Source organism: Hypanus sabinus, chromosome 6, assembly GCF_030144855.1.
Source record: "Hypanus sabinus isolate sHypSab1 chromosome 6, sHypSab1.hap1, whole genome shotgun sequence".
Lineage (NCBI taxonomy): Eukaryota > Metazoa > Chordata > Chondrichthyes > Myliobatiformes > Dasyatidae > Hypanus > Hypanus sabinus.
The window spans coordinates 181,411,170-181,433,738 of NC_082711.1; the positions used below are offsets into that span (position 1 = coordinate 181,411,170).

At 49.0% G+C, this 22,569-nt stretch overlaps 1 protein-coding gene across 2 annotated transcripts in view; it reads right to left on the reverse strand.

The window, feature by feature from the left end:
- Positions 1 to 299: 299 nt before the first annotated feature.
- The window catches only part of poldip2 (polymerase (DNA-directed), delta interacting protein 2), a 65,043-nt gene continuing 42,773 nt past the window's right edge, over positions 300 to 22,569 (reverse strand). Inside the window, exons 8-12 of one of the 2 annotated variants that reach the window (XM_059973747.1) lie at positions 20,272 to 20,298; positions 18,904 to 19,029; positions 15,599 to 15,678; positions 5,044 to 5,180; positions 337 to 494 (exon numbers count right to left, since the gene is read on the reverse strand). In XM_059973747.1, coding sequence (XP_059829730.1) covers positions 5,051 to 5,180; positions 15,599 to 15,678; positions 18,904 to 19,029; positions 20,272 to 20,298 — 363 coding nt within the window. In that variant the 3' untranslated portion in view covers positions 337 to 494; positions 5,044 to 5,050. Of the gene's footprint in view, positions 495 to 5,043; positions 5,181 to 15,598; positions 15,679 to 18,903; positions 19,030 to 20,271; positions 20,299 to 22,569 lie in introns of both variants that reach the window. The other variant, XM_059973748.1, reaches the window with a different exon arrangement.

A 22,569-nucleotide genomic window follows, 5' to 3' on the forward strand; every position in this document is an offset into this window, starting at 1 on the left:
GGTCAATGATGACTGGTTTGCACATGGCCACCTCTTGCTACCTAAATGTTCTGCAGGAGGGCAGAATTTCAGGAATATTAGTGAGCAATAGACACAATCCCATTCATCCTGACTAAAGCAAGCAAGAATCTCCGATGTCCACCCATCCTCTATTTTCCCCACCAATAATTCCCACGACCAACTCAGAGGTCCAATTCCACTGATATTTTTTTTTCAAGAATACGATTAGTTTGTACATGGCAAACCCAGGATATTTGCAAGAAGTTGACTCTGGAGGGCTTACCCCCCCCCCCCCCCCCCCAGCTCCTCACCCACTCCGCCCTCCCAAAGTTCCAGGCAGCAGCAGCCGCTGTTGGACCAAGGACCAGCGGGCATTGCTCTACCAGCTATAGCCAGCAGGGGGAGCCTTGTCATCCTTATTGCTCTCCAGGGAGAAGGGCGGGATCCGAACGTCCAGCTGTGAACCTCCAGGCCTCTCAAAACGAAACGTCCCCCTGAAAACAGAATGAAAAAAGCGGAGTAAATAATGTGATCCATGGCCAGTCCTTATCCACAGAGTCAACTCCCCACTTAAATATGTCAGTGTTTGAAAGGGTAAAAACAAGGAAGTAATACTGAGGCTTCATAGGGCAGACTGCACTTGGAATATCGTGAGCAGTTTTGGGCCCCTTATTGAAGATGTGCTGGCATCGGAGAGGGTCCAGAGGGTTCATGAGAATGCTTTTGGGAATGAAAGGGTTAACTTGTGAGGAATGTTTAATAGCTCTGGAACTCCCTGAAATGAGGGGGCAGGGACCTCTTTGAAAACTATAGAATATTAGAAGTCCAAGATACAGTGCATGTGGAGAGGCTGTTTCTTGTAGTGGGGGAAGTCTATGACCAGAGGGCCACCCCCAGAAATGGAGGGACATCCATTTAGAACAGAGGAATTTCTTTAGCAAGAGGCTGGTGAATCTGTGAAATTCATTTGCACAGACAGTTGTGGAGGCCAAGTCATTGGGTATATTTAAAGCAGAGGTTGACAGATTCTTGATTAGTCAGGACACCAAAGGGTCAGGGGAGAAGGCAAGAAAATTGAGCTCTTTTTAGGGATAATAAATCAGTCATGATGGAATGGTGCAGCATACTTGATGGGCCAAATGGCCTAATTCTTCTCTGTGGGACAGCACCCTATCACCACGTGACTGAGAATCTGCAGGCAGCACCCCAGAGTACCTTCTTTCTGGTCCCACTCACGGCTCTCAGTGAGTGCTCTCACTTGTGGGTAGCTTAAATCAAAAAAAAGGATGGAAGGGGCTGTGTCGAGGTTCATCCCCAGAAGCTGTGTAACGGGCTGTTCCCGGGGATGCACACTGAGACCAACATCCGGTGCTGCTGGCAGATTATCAACTCGGTCAAAGACGCTCTTTGGTTGGCCTGATGGTCTACCAGCACACGGAGACGTCCGTGAGGGAATGCTGCCAATTGGCATATTCTCACCTGCATGAGTACGTGCTGAGGGACGCACTCAAACTTGGTGCAGCCACCACAAAGGCCCGATGGGGAAGGACCACAGTCTAGGGTCCTTCTCCCATGTGAGTTGAGGGGTGGGTGGCGGGGTGTATACCCCTAAACCACTGTATGTAAATATGGAATAACAGTTAGAGAAGTCAATGTTCATGCCATCAGGTTGGAGGCTACCCAGCCGGTACATAAGGTTCCTCCAGAGAAAGCAGGATCTCCCAGTGGTCAAAATGAATCCAGACTCAGGTTGGAGGAACACCTTATATACCGACTGGGTAGCCTCCAATCTGATGGCATGAACATTGACTTCTCTAACTTCCGTTAATGCCCCTCCTCCCCTTCTTACCCCATCCCTGATATATTTAGTTGTTTGCCTGTTCTCCATCTCCCTCTGGTGATTCCCCCCCTCCCCCTTTCTTTCTCCTGAGGCCTCACGTCCCATGATCCTTTCCCTTCTCCAGCTCTGTATCACTTTTGCCAATCACCTTTCCAGCTCTTAGCTTCATCCCACCCCCTCCGGTCTTCTCCTATCATTCCGCATTTCCCCCTCCCCCCACTACTTTCAAATCTCTTACTATCTTTCCTTTCAGTTAGTCCTGATGAAGGGTCTCAGCCCGAAACGTTGACAGTGATTCTCCTTATAGATGCTGCCTGGCCTGCTGTGTTCCACCAGCATTTTGTGTGTGTTTGAATTTCCAGCATCTGCAGATTTCCTCGTGTTTGCACCTCACACTTATCTGTGTTGAACTCCATCTGCCACTTCTCAGCCCAGTTTTGCATCCTATCAATGTCCCACTGTAACCTCTGACAGCCCTCCACACTATTCACAACACCTTCAACCTTTGTGTCATCAGCAAACTTACTAACCCATCCCTCCACTTCTTCATCCAGGTAATTTATAAAAACCACAAAGAGTAAGGGTCCCAGAACAAATCCCTGAGGCATACCATGCAGAATATGACCCATCTACAACCACTCTTTGTCTTCTGTGGGCAAGCCAGTTCTGGATCCACAGAGCAATGTCTCCTTGGATCCCATGTCTCCTTACTTTCTTAATAAGCCTTGTATGGGGTTCCTTATCAAATGCCTTGCTGAAATCCATATACACTACATCTACTGCTCTAGCTTCATCAATATGTTTAGTCACATCCTCAAAAAATTCACTCAGGCTCGTAAGGCACGACCTGCCTTTGACAAAGCCATGCTGACTATTCCTAATCATATTGTACCTCTCCAAATGTTCATAAATCCTGCCTCTCAGGATCTTCTCCATCAACTTATCAACTACTGAGGTAAGACTCACTGGTCTATAATTTCCTGGGCTATCTCTTCTCCCTTTCTTGAATAAAGGAACAACATCCACAATCCTCCAATCCTCCAGAACCTCTCTTATCCCCATTGATGATGCAAAGATCATCGCCAGAGGCTCAGCAATCTCCTCCCTCACTTTTCATGGTAGCCTGGGCTACATTTCATCCGGTCCCGGTGACCTATCCAACTTGATGCTTTCCAACAGCTCCAGCACATCCTCTTTCTTAATATGTACATGTTCAAGCTTTTCAGTCTGTTGCAAGTCATCACTACAACCACCAAGATCCTTTTCCATAGTGAATACTGAAGTAAAGTATTCATTAAGTACCCTGCTGTTTCCTCTGGTTCCACACACATTTTCCCACTGTCACACTTGATAGTTCAAATCCTTTCACATACTTGTAGAATGCCTTGGGGTTTTCCTTAATCCTGTCCGCAAGGCATTCTCATGGCCCCTTCTAGCTCTCTTCTAGCTTTCCTACTTAAGCTCCTTCTTATTAGCCTTATAATCTTATAAGCTATTGGATCTCTCTACATACACACTGCCAAGGACCCCCAACATTGGCAGCAGAGTGCCTGTGTTGGGATTTACCTGCAGCTGGTTCCCCTTTTACCACTGGAGAGCATCTTCATGCACTTGCGTTCTGCAGGGTAAAACTGGGTGACCATGCACAAGTAAACTCGCACCAAATAATGTTAGAGGTACAGCACGGTAACAGGCTCTTCTAGTCCAATGAGCCCATACCACCCAGTTTACACCCATTTGACCAATTAATCTACCAACTCAAAACACAATGCTGTACATGCAGAGCAACACACACAATGTACTGGAGGAACTCAGCAAATCAGGCAGCATCTATGGAGAGGAATAAACAGTCTCCATTTTGGGCTGAGATCCTTGATCGGGACTTTTTCCCAGGATGTCAATGGTATTAATTATTTACCATTAATAAATGGTAAAAACCATTGGTACTAATAATGGTTATTAGGAAAGTATGAGGGGGCAGATGTTGGAGGTAGTTTTGTTTTACACAGAGAGTGATGGGTGTGTGGAATGTACTGCCGGGGTGGTGGTAGAGGCAGATACGTTAGGGACATTTAAGAGACTCTTAGACAGACACATGGATGATAGAAAAATGAAGGGAGGGCTTTGTAGATGGGAAAGACTAGATTGATCTTGGGAGTAGGTTTTAGGGTCAGCATAACATTGTGGCCAAACAGCTTGTACTGTGTCATATGTTCTAAGATCAGCTGTAGCTCGAGAACCCTTGTTAAGGGATGAACAATAACTAATTGTTGGCTTTGTTGTCCATGTTTACACCATGGAAAACACGTCATCACTTTTTACTGCATTCCCTTTCCTGAAGTACAAGATGCAAACTTTCCAATTCAGAGATCATCTACAATAATCCAACAGCCGGACACAGTACTTAGTACATGAGATGAGAAGAGAGATAAGTAAACAATGGACTGGCATCGAAGTGCCATGGAAGACAATGGCATTCCTACAGCAGCACAGTACTGAGTTCTAGGCTCTTGTCTGATCTAAATATGTACATACAAACTGTTGAACTAATGCCATAAATACACCAATCATTACTGCATCACCAAATAAAGTTGTCAACTCCGTCATGGATGGTCCCAAACCCAGATGCGAAAGGAGGAGAGTTCAGCATGTGGCTAGTAACCCCGTCACGTAAAAACCCAGAGCTACAGAAACACCAAAAGCATCTCTGGAGTTTCATCCCTGAGAGAGGAGGGGTATTTGAGAATGGGCTACATTTGGGGACGTTGAAATACTGGCCCAGTATAAAGAACTTTGGTAAGCTGCTGATGACAGTCTATGCCCCAGTAGGGGTGATGGTTATAACCTCATTGGTACCATAGCTCCACATTATAAAGTACTGACCATGTGTAACAATATCATGAGCTTCTTTGTCAGTGAGGCAAGTTTGTCAGCAAGTTTCCAACATCAAGTTTACATTGGAAATTAAAGCTCTCACAAAAATATCAATGGATGGATATATTTAATACATGCTTCTAAAGAAATCTTTTCAGGAAGAGATTCTATGCTCACGTCCACCTCTGGGAGTTTGGTTATCACTCAAGCTGACTGAACCTCTGAACCATTTTCAGTAATCCACAGGATGGGGGGAGCACAGGCCCATTTCCCAAAGTCTCTTGCTAGCTTAATACTTCTATCATTCAGTGACAGACTGTGGTAACTACCTCGTGTTTAGGTTAAGGAGATGAATGGGCCTGGCAAGAACCCATTGGGAGAGTCATCATTCTTGCTTTCGAGGGAAAATGGTGGAATACGAACATCGAGGAGACTCCGGTTGGCGCTCTCAAAGCGATAGGAACCCCTGTGAAATGCAGAGACAAGGTCAGCCTCCGGAAATGGCCCCCGACAACTGAAAATTTTCTGTGGAAACAAGGCTGAGGAAGTGGGAAGAAAGGGGAATGGCTGAGGATAAAGTCTAAAGGGAAAGTTCATTACCAACTCCTCTGGAACACTGGACACACAGACAAGCTCATTATCAACAAAACTCCTTTCAACCTAGTCTTTCTCAGTGCAAATACACCAGGCAGTTAACTCACCTAAGTTTTAGCAAATGAGCATTAACACTGATCCTCGAGGAGATACAAGAGCATTAACTGCATCACATCCTCAGTGGAGACACAGAACATCCCTGCATCTGAGTACAAAGCACACTCAGAGGCAGGACTCATCCCTGGCTCTCCTGAGTGCCAAGCTGGGGTTGGGCCAGAAGGGACAGTCAGACCCAGACCTCCAGTTCCAGCAAGCCTTCTGGAAGGGACAAGCAAGTTCACTGGGTGACAGCAGCTCACCCCTGAGGGATGGTCTTTGAATGAGTGAGGGGCAAAGAGGTAGTTGGTGCCATGGCCCAAGGGCTGTGGGCAACGAGTTGCTGAGGCACTAATCTTAAAAGTAATCCCCAGTATGCCACAGAGTTGGTGAGATTTATAACGCCATTTACAGTAATTCAACCATTCATCTCCCTGCTGGCCTAGAGGGGACAGTAGGTTCCGCCCACTTATCAACTCTCAGTGGTAAGCCAGCTGGTCCATTTCCCTACCCCTCTCTAGCCCTTCAATCTTAGCCTGCCACACTTCCCTCCCTCTAGAACCGTGCCCCTGATCCTCCCTGCAAAGGAACAGGAGCCACTGCTCCTCACCCTCTCGGACCCAAGTTTAGAACATAGGAACTTGGAGCTGGAATCAACCATCTGGCCCATCAAGTCTGCTCTGCCATACAACGTGCTCAGCTTCACCTACTCGTCTTTTCCCCATAACCCTGCATCAGCAGATTTCCAGAACTCTGGCACAGTGTTCAGCCCATGGAAGTGCCCCAACACAATACAGTGTCTCAGGTGTAGCTCCATGTCAGTCATACAACTACATCCTCTCCATGTATACCGGTCAGGACTTTACACATTTCAATCAAACCCCTACTCACTCTTTTAAACTGCAGCAGATACAATCCTGTCTCTCCATCACAGGACAACCCTCTTAGTAATCTTAGGTAATAAACAGTCCAGTAAACCCTCCTTCAATTGATTCCATTACTATCTATACCTAAACAAGAGACAATACTGTCCACAGTATTCCAGGTAACGCTCTGTGAATCAACATTCAGAGCTTTGATTGTATTGCAATACAATGGCTTATACACTCAGTGCTCACTTTATTAGGGATCTCCCCAGTTTGGTCTGAACAACAACTGAACCTCTTGACCATGTCTGCATGCTTTTATGCATTGAACTGCAGCCACATGATTGGTTGATTAGATATGTGCATTAATGAGCAAGTATATATGGGGTACCTAATAAAGTGGCCACTGAGTGTATGTGTCACACACACAAAAATACAAATGCATGCTTCGTTCAACCATGAGAATATCCTGCAGCTGAATTTAAGATTTATCTTATTTCTGAACATGTGGCACACTGACCCATGGATGGACTTACTCTAGGTGAGCACAGTAGCAAGTTCAGCGGTGAATTCACAGAAAAGCCCGGTTCTGCCCAATGCTCCACATCAAAAGTAACAGCCAGGATTTCTCCCCCTGAACCCACTGACTGTGCTCCACGACAGACAGCTGACTTCATGGGGCTACCAACTGGCCTGGTATGTTTCCTCTTACATCCAACTGACACAGGTTCTCAAACTCTTTCTTAGAAGTGGTTAGATAGTGGAATTTGTCAGAGACGCAGTTAGGGGTAAGCAAAGGGAGAAAGGACTTGAAGGTTATAGGGTAACAGATGCAGAGCAATTGGAGCTGGTTTGTGAAAAGCAAGGTTCTTTGTCTCTTCTACCTTCAGTCATTCCTCATTTTCAAAAACCAGTGAATTCCCTCCTTGCTCTTAATCCTTATGTATGCTCACTGGCAGAATAATTCTGTACGACATACAAGTGGAACTGGGCCATTCAGTCGACCAAGTCTGCTCCACCATTCCATCATGGCTGATTTATTATCCCTCTCAAGCCCACTCTCCTGTCTTTTTCCCATAACCTTTGACTAATGAAGAACCTATCAATCTCTCCTTTAACCACCTCCACCACTGTATGTGGCAATGAATTCTACAGATAAACCACCCTTTGGCTAAAGAAAATCCCCATCATCTTTGTTCTAAACGGATATCCCTTTATTCTGAGATTATGCCCTCTCCACATCTTCCATGGTTTTCAATAAAATCCCCCCTTCATTCTTCTAAACTGCAATGAATGCAAGTCAAAGATAATTCTGAGTAAGAATTGGCTGAAATCCATGAAGAGCTGGGAATAAATTCACCTGAGAGCACTGAACTAGTTAGTAATGAGAAGGCTATGGAAATTAAGATGGATTATACGGAAAACCATCTTGCACATCGAAGATTACAAGGTCAGGAAGGGAAGAAGCAAAACATAACTAATATTCCCTACACCTTGTATTGAGTACAAAAATCTCCAATAAAATCACAGAACAGAATTTGAAGATACGCATTAAATCATTATGCATTAGATGTGCTGACTGAAAGATGGCCACATTAGTAGGAGCCATTCATTACAGCTAACCATGCTCCATTACAGATCTGGACTGGATGTGTCTAGCAACCTACAGGCAGTGCACAGGCCAGATTCAGTAGGTTATCTCTGCATCAGCAATGTTGACATCAGTTCTCTGTCAAAATCCTACTTCAGGGTGGATTTAGCATAATCAAGCTACTGAAGGATGGGACCTGCTCTTGGGGTTCCATAACTGGCCGTTGTTTGGCATGACAAAGGTTCAGACTAAGAGTCCAGCTCGGATTCAGAAGCCTAGGATCTTGGGGCCCTGGAGATAGGCGGATCGAGGGTCAGTGTCATGACAGGAGACCCGTGTGTCATCGGGAGAGTTGAAATATCTACGGTTGTGTGCCTAGAGACCTGGGATCTTTGCGATCTTCAGGCACACAGCTCGAAAAAATTCAACATAACGAACTTTTAAGATTGTAAACCAGCAAGTTGTTTGTTATGTCTCCCCACTCACTGGGAAAATGGACACACCTCTTTCTCCTTATTAGGGAGAGAGAGAGAACCTGCGGTATGTGAATACTGGGCGAAATGCGAAGTCTTAGGGGTAACTGCAAGTCTGTGTCTCTGCTGCTGCTTGAGTGCTTGGTGACAGTGCTGATGTATTTTTGCCGGTGGGGGTGGGGAGACTGTCACTTGCTACAGCTTACGGTGGGGAGGGGAACTGGGGAGACTTTCGGGTTCTGACACTTGACTGTCATTCATGCTTTGGGGCACTCCTCTGTTTTTGTTGACGGTTCTGAAGAAAAAGCATTTCAGGATGTGTTTGTATACATTTCTTTGTCATTAAATTGTACCACATTTGAACCTTTGAAAATTTCCTACTTTACACTATCTGGTGTAAACTCCAGACTCACAGTGTATTGGTGTTCTCCCACAGACCACCCCGATGGTATGCCCCCACAACCAACCCCTGTGGCCTTCTTCCTCCAGACCATCACCCTGATGGTGTCCACTCACAGACTGTCAGTCCCGGTGGTGTCCTCCTCACAGACTGTCAGTCCCGGTGGTGTCCTCCTCACAGACTGTCAGTCCCGGTGGTGTCCTCCTCACAGACTGTCAGTCCCGGTGGTTCCTCCTCACAGACTGTCAGTCCCGGTGGTTCCTCCTCACAGACTGTCAGTCCCGGTGGTGTCTCCTCACAGACTGTCAGTCCCGGTGGTGTCTCCTCACAGACTGTCAGTCCCGGTGGTTCCTCCTCACAGACTGTCAGTCCCGGTGGTTCCTCCTCACAGACCGTCAGTCCCGGTGGTGTCCCTCACAGACTGTCTGTCCCGGTGGTGTCCCCTCACAGATCGTCAGTCCCGGTGGTGTCCTCTCACAGACTGTCAGTCCCGATTGTGTCCCTCACAGACTGTCAGTCCCGGTGGTGTCCCCTCACAGACTGTCAGTCCCGGTGGTGTCCCCTCACAGACTGTCTGTCCCGATTGTGTCCCTCACAGACTGTCAGTCCCGGTGGTGTCCCCTCACAGACTGTCAGTCCCGGTGGTGTCCCCTCACAGACTGTCAGCCCCGCTGGTGCCTCCTCACAGACTGTCAGTCCCGATTGTGTCCCTCACAGACTGTCTGTCCCGATTGTGTCCCTCACAGACTGTCAGTCCCGGTGGTGTCCCCTCACAGACCGTCAGTCCCGGTGGTGTCTCCTCACAGACTGTCAGTCCCGATTGTGTCCCTCACAGACTGTCAGTCCCGGTGGTGTCCCCTCACAGACCGTCAGTCCCGGTGGTGTCTCCTCACAGACTGTCAGTCCCGATTGTGTCCCTCACAGACTGTCAGTCCCGGTGGTGTCCCCTCACAGACCGTCAGTCCCGGTGGTGTCTCCTCACAGACTGTCAGTCCCGATTGTGTCCCTCACAGACTGTCAGTCCCGGTGGTGTCCCCTCACAGACTGTCAGTCCCGGTGGTGTCCCTCACAGACTGTCAGTCCCGGTGGTGTCTCCTCACAGACTGTCAGTCCCGGTGGTGTCCCCTCACAGACTGTCTGTCCCGATGGTGTCTCCTCACAGACCGTCAGTCCCGGTGGTGTCCCCTCACAGACCGTCAGTCCCGGTGGTGTCTCCTCACAGACTGTCAGTCCCGATGGTGTCCCCTCACAGACTGTCTGTCCCGATGGTGTCTCCTCACAGACTGTCAGTCCCGGTGGTGTCTCCTCACAGACTGTCAGTCCCGATGGTGTCCCCTCACAGACTGTCTGTCCCGATGGTGTCTCCTCACAGACTGTCAGTCCCGATGGTGTCCCCTCACAGACTGTCTGTCCCGATGGTGTCTCCTCACAGACTGTCTGTCCCGATGGTGTCTCCTCACAGACTGTCAGTCCCGGTGGTGTCTCCTCACAGACTGTCTGTCCCGATGGTGTCTCCTCACAGACTGTCAGTCCCGGTGGTGTCCCTCACAGACTGTCAGTCCCGGTGGTGTCCCCTCACAGACTGTCAGTCCCAGTGTTGTCCCCTCACAGACTGTCAGACCCGATGGTGTCCCCTCACAGACTGTCAGTCCCGGTGGTGACCCTCACAGACTGTCTGTCCCGATTGTGTCCTCTCACAGACTGTCAGTCCCGGTGGTGTCCCCTCACAGACCGTCAGTCCCGGTGGTGTCCCTCACAGACAGTCAGTCCCGATGGTGTCCCTCACAGACCGTCAGTCCCGATGGTGTCCCTCACAGACCGTCAGTCCCGATTGTGTCCCTCACAGACCGTCAGCCCCGCTGGTGCCTCCTCACAGGCTGTCACTCCTGGTGGAATCCCCTCACAGACTGTCAGTCCCGGTGGTTCCTCCTCACAGACTGTCAGTCCCGGTGTTTCCCCCTCACAGACCGTCAGTCCCGGTGGTGTCCCCTCACAGACCGTCAGTCCCGATGGTGTCCCCTCACAGACTGTCAGTCCCGGTGGTGTCCCCTCACAGACCGTCAGTCCCGATGGTGTCCCCTCACAGACCGTCAGTCCCGGTGGTGACCCTCACAGACCGTCAGTCCCGATGGTGCCCCTCACAGACTGTCAGTCCCGGTGGTGTCCCTCACAGACTGTCAGTCCCGGTGGTGTCTCCTCACAGACTGTCAGTCCCGATTGTGTCCCCTCACAGACTGTCTGTCCCGATTGTGTCCCTCACAGACTGTCAGTCCCGGTGGTGTCCCCTCACAGACTGTCAGTCCCGGTGGTGTCCCCTCACAGACTGTCTGTCCCGATTGTGTCCCTCACAGACCGTCAGTCCCGGTGGTGTCTCCTCACAGACCGTCAGTCCCGGTGGTGTCTCCTCACAGACCGTCAGTCCCGGTGGTGTCCCTCACAGACTGTCAGTCCCGGTGGTGTCCCCTCACAGACCGTCAGTCCCGGTGGTGTCCCCTCACAGACTGTCAGTCCCGATGGTGTCCCTCACAGACTGTCAGTCCCGGTGGTGTAACCCACAGACTGTCAGTCCCGGTGGTGTAACCCACAGACTGTCAGTCCCGGTGGTGTCCCCTCACAGACTGTCTGTCCCGATTGTGTCCCTCACAGACCGTCAGTCCCGATTGTGTCCCTCACAGACTGTCAGTCCCGGTGGTGTCCCCTCACAGACTGTCTGTCCCGATTGTGTCCCTCACAGACCGTCAGTCCCGATTGTGTCCCTCACAGACTGTCAGTCCCGGTGGTGTCCCCTCACAGACCGTCAGTCCCGGTGGTGTCCCCTCACAGACTGTCAGTCCCGGTGGTTCCTCCTCACAGACCGTCAGTCCCGGTGGTGTCTCCTCACAGACCGTCAGTCCCGGTGGTGTCTCCTCACAGACTGTCTGTCCCGATTGTGTCCCTCACAGACTGTCAGTCCCGGTGGTGTCCTCTCACAGACTGTCAGTCCCGGTGGTGTCCCTCACAGACTGTCAGTCCCGGTGGTGTAACCCACAGACTGTCAGTCCCGGTGGTGTAACCCACAGACTGTCAGTCCCGGTGGTGTCCCTTCACAGACTGTCAGTCCCGGTGGTGTCCCTTCACAGACTGTCAGTCCCGGTGGTGCCTCCTCACAGGCTGTCAGTCCCGGTGGTTCCTCCTCACAGACTGTCAGTCCCGGTGGTGTCCCCTCACAGACCGTCTGTCCCGGTGGTGTCCCTCACAGATTGTCAGTCCCGGTGGTGCCTCCTCACAGACCGTCAGTCCCGATGGTGTCCACTCACAGATCGTCAGTCCCGGTGGTGCCTCCTCACAGACCGTCAGTCCCGGTGGTGCCCCCTCACAGACCGTCAGTCCCGATGGTGTCCCTCACAGACTGTCAGTCCCGGTGGTGTCCCCTCACAGACTGTCAGTCCCGGTGGTGTCCCCTCACAGACCGTCAGTCCCGATGGTGCCTCCTCACAGACCGTCAGTCCCGATGGTGCCCCCTCACAGACCGTCAGTCCCGATGGTGCCCCCTCACAGACCGTCAGTCCCGGTGGTGTCCCTCACAGACTGTCAGCCCCGCTGGTGCCTCCTCACAGGCTGTCACTCCTGGTGGTGTCCCTCACAGACTGTCAGTCCCGGTGGTGCCTCCTCACAGACTGTCAGTCCCGGTGGTGTCCCTCACAGACTGTCAGTCCCGGTGGTGTCCCCTCACAGACCGTCAGTCCCGGTGGTGACACTCACAGACTGTCAGTCCCGGTGGTGTCCCCTCACAGACTGTCAGTCCCGGTGGTGTCTCCTCACAGACTGTCAGTCCCGGTGGTGTCCATCACAGACCGTCAGTCCCGGTGGTGTCCCTCACAGACCGTCAGTCCCGGTGGTGACACTCACAGACTGTCAGTCCCGGTGGTGTCCCCTCACAGACTGTCAGTCCCGGTGGTGTCTCCTCACAGACTGTCAGTCCCGGTGGTGTCCATCACAGACCGTCAGTCCTGGTGGTGACCCTCACAGACCGTCAGTCCCGATGGTGTCCCTCACAGACTGTCAGTCCCGATGGTGTCCCCTCACAGACTGTCAGTCCCGGTGGTGTCCATCACAGACCGTCAGTCCTGGTGGTGTCCCCTCACAGACTGTCAGTCCCGATGGTGTCCCTCACAGACTGTCAGTCCCGGTGGTGTCTCCTCACAGACTGTCAGTCCCGGTGGTGTCCATCACAGACCGTCAGTCCTGGTGGTGTCCCCTCACAGACCGTCAGTCCCGATGGTGTCCCTCACAGACTGTCAGTCCCGGTGGTGTAACCCACAGACTGTCAGTCCCGGTGGTGTCCCTTCACAGACTGTCAGCCCCGCTGGTGCCTCCTCACAGGCTGTCACTCCTGGTGGTGTCCCTCACAGACTGTCAGTCCCGATGGTGTCCCTCACAGACTGTCAGTCCCGGTGGTGTAACCCACAGACTGTCAGTCCCGGTGGTGTCCCTCACAGGCTGTCACTCCTGGTGGAGTCCCCTCACAGACTGTCAGTCCCGGTGGTTCCTCCTCACAGACTGTCTGTCCCGATTGTGTCCCCTCACAGACTGTCAGTCCCGGTGGTGTCCCCTCACAGACTGTCTGTCCCGATGGTGTCCCTCACAGACTGTCTGTCCCGATGGTGTCCCTCACAGACTGTCAGTCCCGGTGGTGCCTCCTCACAGACTGTCAGTCCCGATGGTGTCCCTCACAGACCGTCAGTCCCGGTGGTGTCCTCTCACAGACCGTCAGTCCCGGTGGAGTCCCCTCACAGACTGTCAGTCCTGGTGGAGTCCCCTCACAGACTGTCTGTCCCGGTGGTGTCCATCACAGACCGTCAGTCCCGGTGGTGTCCCCTCACAGACTGTCAGTCCCGGTGGTGTCCCCTCACAGACTGTCAGTCCCGGTGGTGTCCCCTCACAGACTGTCTGTCCCGATGGTGTCCCTCACAGACCGTCAGTCCCGGTGGTGTCTCCTCACAGACCGTCAGTCCCGGTGGTGTCTCCTCACAGACCGTCAGTCCCGGTGGTGTCCCCTCACAGACTGTCAGTCCCGGTGGTGTCCCATCACAGACTGTCAGTCCCGGTGGTGTCCCCTCACAGACTGTCTGTCCCGATTGTGTCCCTCACAGACCGTCAGTCCCGGTGGTGTCTCCTCACAGACTGTCAGTCCCGGTGGTGTCCCCTCACAGACTGTCTGTCCCGATTGTGTCCCTCACAGACTGTCTGTCCCGGTGGTGTCTCCTCACAGACTGTCAGTCCCGGTGGTGTCCCCTCACAGACTGTCAGTCCCGGTGGTGTCCTCTCACAGACTGTCAGTCCCGATGGTGTCCCCTCACAGACTGTCAGTCCCGGTGGTGTAACCCACAGACTGTCAGTCCCGGTGGTGTAACCCACAGACTGTCAGTCCCGGTGGTGTCCCTTCACAGACTGTCAGCCCCGCTGGTGCCTCCTCACAGGCTGTCAGTCCCGGTGGTTCCTCCTCACAGACTGTCAGTCCCGGTGGTGTCCCCTCACAGACTGTCAGTCCCGATTGTGTCCCTCACAGACCGTCAGTCCCGCTGGTGTCCCTCACAGACTGTCAGTCCCGATGGTGTCCCCTCACAGATCGTCAGTCCCGATTGTGTCCCTCACAGACTGTCAGTCCCGGTGGTTCCCCCTCACAGACTGTCAGTCCCGGTGGTGTCCTCCTCACAGACTGTCAGTCCCGGTGGTTCCTCCTCACAGACTGTCAGTCCCGGTGGTGTCCCCTCACAGACTGTCAGTCCCGGTGGTGTCCCTCACAGACTGTCAGTCCCGGTGGTGTCCCCTCACAGACTGTCAGTCCCGGTGGTGTCCCCTCACAGACTGTCAGTCCCAGTGTTGTCCCCTCACAGACTGTCAGTCCCGGTGGTGTCCCTCACAGACTGTCAGTCCCGGTGGTGCCTCCTCACAGACTGTCAGTCCCGGTGGTGTCCCTCACAGACTGTCAGTCCCGGTGGTGACCCTCACACAGACTGTCACCACTGATGATGCTCCCTGAGAAACAGAGTGTGAACCCCCAGACCGTCATCCATGAAGGTGCCCACCAGGGACAGTTAGTGACTCCCACAGTCTGTACCCCTGCATGGAGACCCACAAAGCCAGACCATGACCCAAACAGAGCATCACCCTGATTGTGCTCCCTACAAAATGCCCTCTGATGGAGCTCCCTACTCTGTGACCGTCACCCCAAATGATGCGCCACCAAGTCTGACCATGACTCCGATAGACTGTCATCCTTCACGGACCATTAACCCCAATGGTGCTCCCCAAAGACTGTGACCCCCAATGGTGCTCCCCAAAGATCGTGACCCCCAATGGTGCTCCCACTAATTTACAGATTCACACAGCAGCAACGATGCCCCACTGGTGTACAGCAGCTGGGATCTGGTTGATTTTTCCTATGTAATCCAAGAACTGTATCGCCCTAACGTCAGGCATCTGGCTGAGAAGGGTAAAGGCGGAAAAGCAGAGAGCCCTGTGTTTGTACGTCGGGAGCTTTTCCAGACTAACTGCCATGTTACACAAAGGGCCTAATGTGTCTATGTTTGTACATTCAGACCAAGTCTACACCACAAACAAGAGAAGATCTGCAGATGCTAGAAATCCAAGCAGCACACACAAAATGCCGCAGGAACTCAGCAGGTCAAGCAGCATCTACGGAAAAAAAAGTGCAGTCGACATTTTGGGCTGAGACCCTTGGGCAGGACGGGAGGAAGAAAGATGAGGAGTAGATTTTGTACAAATCTATACCAAACGGTTTCATTTTATAGACAGCAGGCAATGCAGTAGAAAACAGTGAAGTAAGAGCTGACTCTTAACTGCAGTGAATGGCTTACTCACCACATGTGACCACTGGGGGCCTGCAGTGAGACGTGGCTGCTGTACTGAAAAGCAGGTTGCTCCTTTGATAGAACTGGCTCCTAAACAATGACAGAGACAAAGGAAACTCACTTAGAGAATGCCCATATCAACGCTAGAATCCTTGCCCACATCGGAACTTTATCTAACTCCAGTTCGCTGTAATAATAGAAATATAATAATGAATAGTGTTTCCAATGTCTGCTCTGCTTTACGTCCAGGAGAGATGCACTGGAGCAGCATGGTAGCGTAGTGGTTAGCATAACACTTTACAATTCCAGCAACCCAGGTTCAGCTGCTGCCACTGCCTACCATGGGACTGAGTTCAAGAACTGTGAGGTAATGTTACAGTTATCCAAAAACTTGGTTAGATCCCACTTGGAGTACTCTGTTCAGTACTGGTCACCTCACTACAGGAAGGATGTGGATACTATAGAAATAGAGCAAAGGAGATTTACAAGGATGTTGCCTGGATTGGAGAGTATGCTTTATGAGAATAAGTTGAGTGAACTTGGCCTTTTCTCCTTGGAACAATGGAGGATGATAGGTGACTTGATAGAGATGTATAAAATGATGAGCAGCGTTGATCAAGTGGATAGACAGAAGCTTTTTCCCAGGGCTGAAGTGGCTAACATTAGGGGCCATGGTTTTAAGGTGCTTAGAAGTAGGTACAGATGTCAGGGGTAAGTTTTTCACACACAGAGTGATGGGTGCGTGGAATGCACTGCCGGTGACAGTGGTGGAAGTACTTACAACTGGGTCTTTTAAAGAGACTCTTAGATAGGTACATGGACCTTAGAAAAGTCAGGGGCTATGCTGTAGGGAATTTCTAGGCAGTTTCTAGAGCAGGTTATATATATGGTTGGCACAGCACTGTGGGCCAAAGGGCCTGTAAATGTGTTGTAGATGTCTATGTTCTAAATTATTAAACTTAATAACTTTTTGTACCAATGTTTCCTGGAGAGCAAAAATATTTAATTGTATCTTTCCCCAGACGTTCTGCGATCTAATGCCTTATAATCAATTCAGCAACATGTCAAAAACTACTTATTTTGCTTCTCAAACCATTTTTGAACTGAAAACTCACATAACTTGTTGGAGGAACTCAGTAGGTCAGGCAGCATTTATTGAGTTGAACAGTTGACACTCTGGGAAGAGGGTCCTGATCACAAACAAGAGAAGATCTGCTGATGCTGGAAATCCAAGCAGCACACACAAAATGCTGGAGGAACTCAGCAGAAAGAGTACAATTGATGTTTCGGGCAGAGACCCTTCAGCTGGACTGGAGAAAAAAGCTGAGGAGTAGATTGACAATGTGGGGGCGGGGGGGGGGGGGGAGAGTGAGACACAAGGTGATAGGTGAAACCGGGGGGTGGAAGGTGAATGAAGTAAAGATCGAGGAAGTTGATTGGTGAAAGAGATACAGGGCTGAAGAAGGGGAATCTATTAGGAGAAAACATAAGGCCTTGGAAGAAAGAAAAAGGTGGGGGTGGAGGTGGGGTGGGGGAGGAGCACCTGAGGGAGGCAATGGGCAGGCAAAGAGATAATGTGAGAGAGGAAAAAGGGGATGGGGAATGGGGGGGGGAGGAGGCACTCCTGGAAGTTTAAGAAATTGACGTTCATGCCATCACCTTGGAGGCTACTCAGATGGAATATAATGTATTGTTCCTCCACTGAGTGTGGCCTCATTACCACAGTAGAGAGGTGATAGATTGACATATAGGAATGAGAATGGGAAGTAAAATTAAAGTGGGAGGCCTCTCAATCTATATTGGGTCTCACCGATATACAGAAGGCCACACAGGGAGCACCAGACACAGTGTATGACTTGAAACCATTCTGATATTTGCATTGAGGATATGAGTCAGATGTATTCTTACTGAGTTGGATGCCATGAATTGAGCTGTTTTGTGTAGGTGCAGTGCAATCACATAAAATTCATAATAAATAGTGTGAAAAAAAGAGTAACAAGACAATACTTGGGTTGATAGACCATTCAGAAATTGGAATGAGACTGGTAAATAAATAAATTATTACAGCACAAAGCCAAGTGCTAAACCCCTTCAGAACTAAATTTCACATCTTCTTCACCCTTTAAGGCCCAAACTATAAGCTAATGGGACTTGACATAGCCTACAACAATTTTGCCATAAAATAGACTTTGCTTTTTTGTTATAATTGTGTTATTTCCTGTAAAACTCTTGCATAATTTACATGTCACTTTCTTGTGAATGCTGCTGATCTGATGTGATGTGCCTGTATTTCATTGCTCCTGTGCAAACATGGACTTGCTAAACTCAACTTTGACCTTACTTACCTTTTGCACTGGGCTCTCCTGTAAGTGAAAACGTTTCCACATCTACCTTAGCAAACCCTTTCAGAACTATTTGTAATCAGGTCACTTTGCTGTTTGCAGTAAAGCGAGTGGTTGCAACACCCATGGACAGACAGCAGGTCTGACTGCTGATTCTGAGCACCATGTGAAAACAATGCAGATATCAAAGGGCAACCACTGTCTAGTGACAGCCTTGTGAAGTCTCACCATTAACATTTTAATCCACTTTCCTGTTGAAGCAGAGTGTTTATTCACATTGACATTTTCTCAAGATGTCAAATAGCTATCATAGCTATTCACACCTGTTTGTGGCTCAAAATTGGTCCTTTCGGTTAGAAAATGCAACAAACACAATCCCACAGTGTAAAATTATCAAATATCTTGCTGTAAACACACACAAAATGTTGGGGGAGCGCTACAAGTCAGGCAGCATCTAAGGACAGGAATAAACAGTTGATAAAAATAGTCTTACTTAAACCTTCAGATTCATTTTATTTATCACACATATATCGAAACATAGAGTGAAACCTGTCGGGATCCCAGCATAACCTAAGCAAGTGTCGTCACACATTCCAGCACCAACATAACATGCCCACAGCAGAAAAACACCAAACATAACAGAACAACAAAAGCAAAACAAGCTACCATTTAAAACATAAATCATAAACACAAGAGCTTCCACAGATGCTAGAAATCCAGAGTAATAAACACAAAATGATGGGGGAATTCAGCAGGTCTGGCAGCATTTATAGAGGAATGAACAGTCAACATTTCCAGCTGAGATCCTTTATCCAGTCATAATGAACGGTCTCAGTCCCAAACAATGACTCTTTATTCCACTCCATAGATGCTGCCTAACCTGTTGAGTTCCTCCAGCATTTTGTGTGTATTACTCTAAATCATTGGGGTTACTGGAGGGTGAGACTGATGGAGGGCATCATCTTGTACTCACCCTGCCCACAACTCCTCTCCCTCGCACTGTCTCCAGCGTGCCAGACAGGCTGAAGATGCGCCAGTGCCTTTCCCGAAGCTGTACCACCTCTGTGCCAAGGTTCTCCAGCCGAATACAGTATCGCCACTGTAAAGCAGGTCAGTGAGACACAAGTCAGCCAGTCAAATCAAACTTAATTTATTATCAAAGTACATGTATAAGATAACATGTTGCAGCAGAATTAGCCCATTTGGCCCCACCATTTCAACATGGCTGATCCAATTTTCTTCTCAGCCCCAATCTCCTACCTTCTTCTCATATTCCTTCATACCCTGAAAAGTACGTCACCATACATAACCTTGAGATTCGTTTGCTTGCAGATATTAACAGGAAAATATCAAATATAACAGAATTTAGGAAAAACTATTCATAAAGAAAGATTCACAAACAACCAATGTACAATAAATAGAGTCCATGACTGTAAATCTATAGGTTGTGAAATCAGTTCATAGTTGAGGTGTGTGAAGTTATCTATGCTGGTTCAGAAGCCTGATGTTTGAGGGGTTAATAACCGTCCCTGAACATGGCTCCTGTACAGAATGCCCAATGGTAGTAGCAAGAAGAGAGCCTAGATGGTGGGGGTCATTGATGATGGATTCTGCTGTCTTGTAACAGTGCTCCTTATAAACGCGCGTATGGGTGGGGAGGGCTTTGCCTGTGAAAGACTGGCTGTATCCACCAATTTCTGTGGACCTCAATCAGGGCCTCACAGTGAATCAGCGACCCATGATAGAAAAATGGAGGGCTATGTAGGAAGAAAGGGTTAGATTGATTTTAGAATAGGTTAAAAGGTTAGCACAACATTGTGGGCTGAAGGGCCTGTACTGTATACACTGTAACAAGTTAACACTCTGCAAGCCGTACCAATCAGACTTCAGGGGTGTACAGCTGCTGCATTAATAAAACAATAAATATGAGACCCAGGGGGATGGTGACATCGTACAGTAGAACATGAGCAGCAGGAAGAGGAAGTGCTTGCCACTCTTCAGTCAAAATCATATGGGTTTACTGTTTAATGTACTCTAAAGCCACAGGGGAGCTTTAACCATCCTCACTCAGTTCTCTTCCAGGTCCGACTCCCACCACTAGAACATCTCTTCCTGTCATATCCCCGTACTTCCTCTCTCCTCTTCTTCCACCACTCTCACTACTTTCAACGGTCCCACGTTCTCAGCGCCTCCAGAACATCCCGTTCTGCATGGCTCCTCTCCCCAGTCACACAACATTTCATTTTCATTTCTAACTACAGATTTGTTTGGAGAATTAGTCCCGTGAATAGATCACGCACCTGTTTACCAGAGATCCATATGAAAACTGAGCAATACTTACCCAGTACACGTGCGAATTCTGTGCTTCCTGCAATCAAATCAAGCATTGAAAGAATTAATTAATTTACTCCTTTAGTCAGAGATACAGCATAGTATTGGGCCCTTCCTGTCCAAAGAGCCCATGCTGCTCAATTACACCTGTGACCAATTAGGGATGGGCAATAAATGCTGGCTTAGCTGGCGATGCCCACATCCCATAAATGAATTTTTAAAAATTAACCTATTAACTCATATGTCTTTGGACCGTAGGAGGAAACCAGCATACCTGGAGGAAACCCACATGGGTATGGGGAGAATGTATAAACTCCTTACTGATAGCTGCAGAATTGAACAAGATTTGCTGGCGCTGTAATAGCGTTATGCTGAGTGAACTGTTATGCCTACTGTGCTGCCCCATTCTTTGGAATGAGGGAGGAAATCAGAGCTTGGGAGGGAACCCACAAGATCACAGGAACAACAGAATGCACTAACTCCTTAGACAGTGGTGGAAATTGAACCCTGATTAGTGATTGCTGATACTTAAACATGTTGTGCCAACCATTATATAACCATGTAGCCCCAGTCTTTGGAAGGAGAGAGGAAACCAGAGCAGCCAGTGGAAACTCACACGGTCATCAGGAGAACATACAATGGCAGAAAATCAACCCGGGTCACTGGCACTGTAATCACGTTATGCTAACTGCTATGATACCGTGCCACCCAGTTGACAGGCAGGAATGACTAGATCTCTCTGTTAACTGGGAGCACTAAATGAGTCAGCATTCTGCAGGGCCGTAACAATCAGGCTACTGGGGTGTACTTATCTCGGGATGTTTGCAAATGAAATAACTCGGAAGCCAGTTTGCAGCTTTTAAACAGGATACTCACAGAGAATAATGCCCCTCACTCAGCAACCTTCCCCATTCCACACCAGACCCTACTCTCAAAGAAACATCACAACTCTCTGTATACACTCAATGATGAGATGTAACATTCCTTATGAGGTTTTCAGCTCAGCTGCTCAGGAACATCATGCCCACCAGGTGTGACGAGATCTGAAGGATTATTAAATATGGGACTGTTCCTTTAAAAAGAGAGAGAGAGAGCATGCATGCTACTTCAGCGACAGAAAGACAAAAAGCCTGTGAGTTGCCTTGGAAACGGCAATGCGGAGCTACATGATAGACAGCTGGTGTTCAGCAGTTGTGGAATACATACAAGGTCAACTGGCTTTGTAATCAGACATACCAGAAACAAGGAAGACACTGACACTGTTTGAGCTTTGTGTGACCACGACAAAGGTGGGGTTTTGGCTCACAGTGTGGATAAAGGGGTGACCAGTGGAAAGCTATTGGTGTGTTTAACCCTTGCCTGGGTTGATAGCTGTACCACATGAAAACGGGATTCTCTTTTGTGTGGTCACAGTCGGTGACTTTAATAAGTTTCGAGAGCAGGAAAACGACATGGAAGATTCAACGGCATCGGCACTAGGAAGATAAAACATCTCTCTCTCTCTCCCCAACCTACTCAATTCAATATCCAGAACTGAACTGACTGCATACCTATACCATTGTAAGACTGTATCATTTATCACCTGAGCTGGGAGAGGCTTGGGAACTTTATTTACTCACTTATATATGCATATACTCTGCTAACCTGTTTGCCTCATCCTATTTTTACATTACTTTATCACGTAATTGCTAATAAGATAGTGTTTATAACGGAAGACTCAGACTCCAGGTGTGTCCATTTCTGCTGGTCCTTTTTAACTTGTTACGGGGTATGTAACACAGGCAATATATTAAAAAAAACAAAGGTGTGCAGAAATTATTTAAGGGGAGCACATTTCTGGAGCCAGTATGACTATAATTAATAATTCCTCCCTAACCTTGCTCTAGCAGCAAAAAGACAAACTTCCTCCAGTCCTGGGTTAAATAGAGGATGTATGTATGTGCGGCATCTGCTCCAGCTACCATACTCCTGAAGAGTAAACCTATCTATGTCCGTCTGCCCCACCACCTGAAAGGTATACCCTCCAACCACCCCAATACCAGCTGCTACAATGCCTACCCAACAACATTTGTACAGTAAAAAAAACAACACATTGACAAGCAACATTTTAAACCGTCTCAAGCAGACAAGGAGAAATATGGATAAAATGTTTCAGCAACATATTTCCTCGGCATGAAATACTGACTCTTTATTCCTCTCCGTAGTCACCGACTATTTTGTGTGTGTTACTCTGGATATCCAGCATTTGCAGAATCTCATGTTTATATTTTCTGGCCTTTGTGCTTCACAAATTCCAGCCACTCCCTGC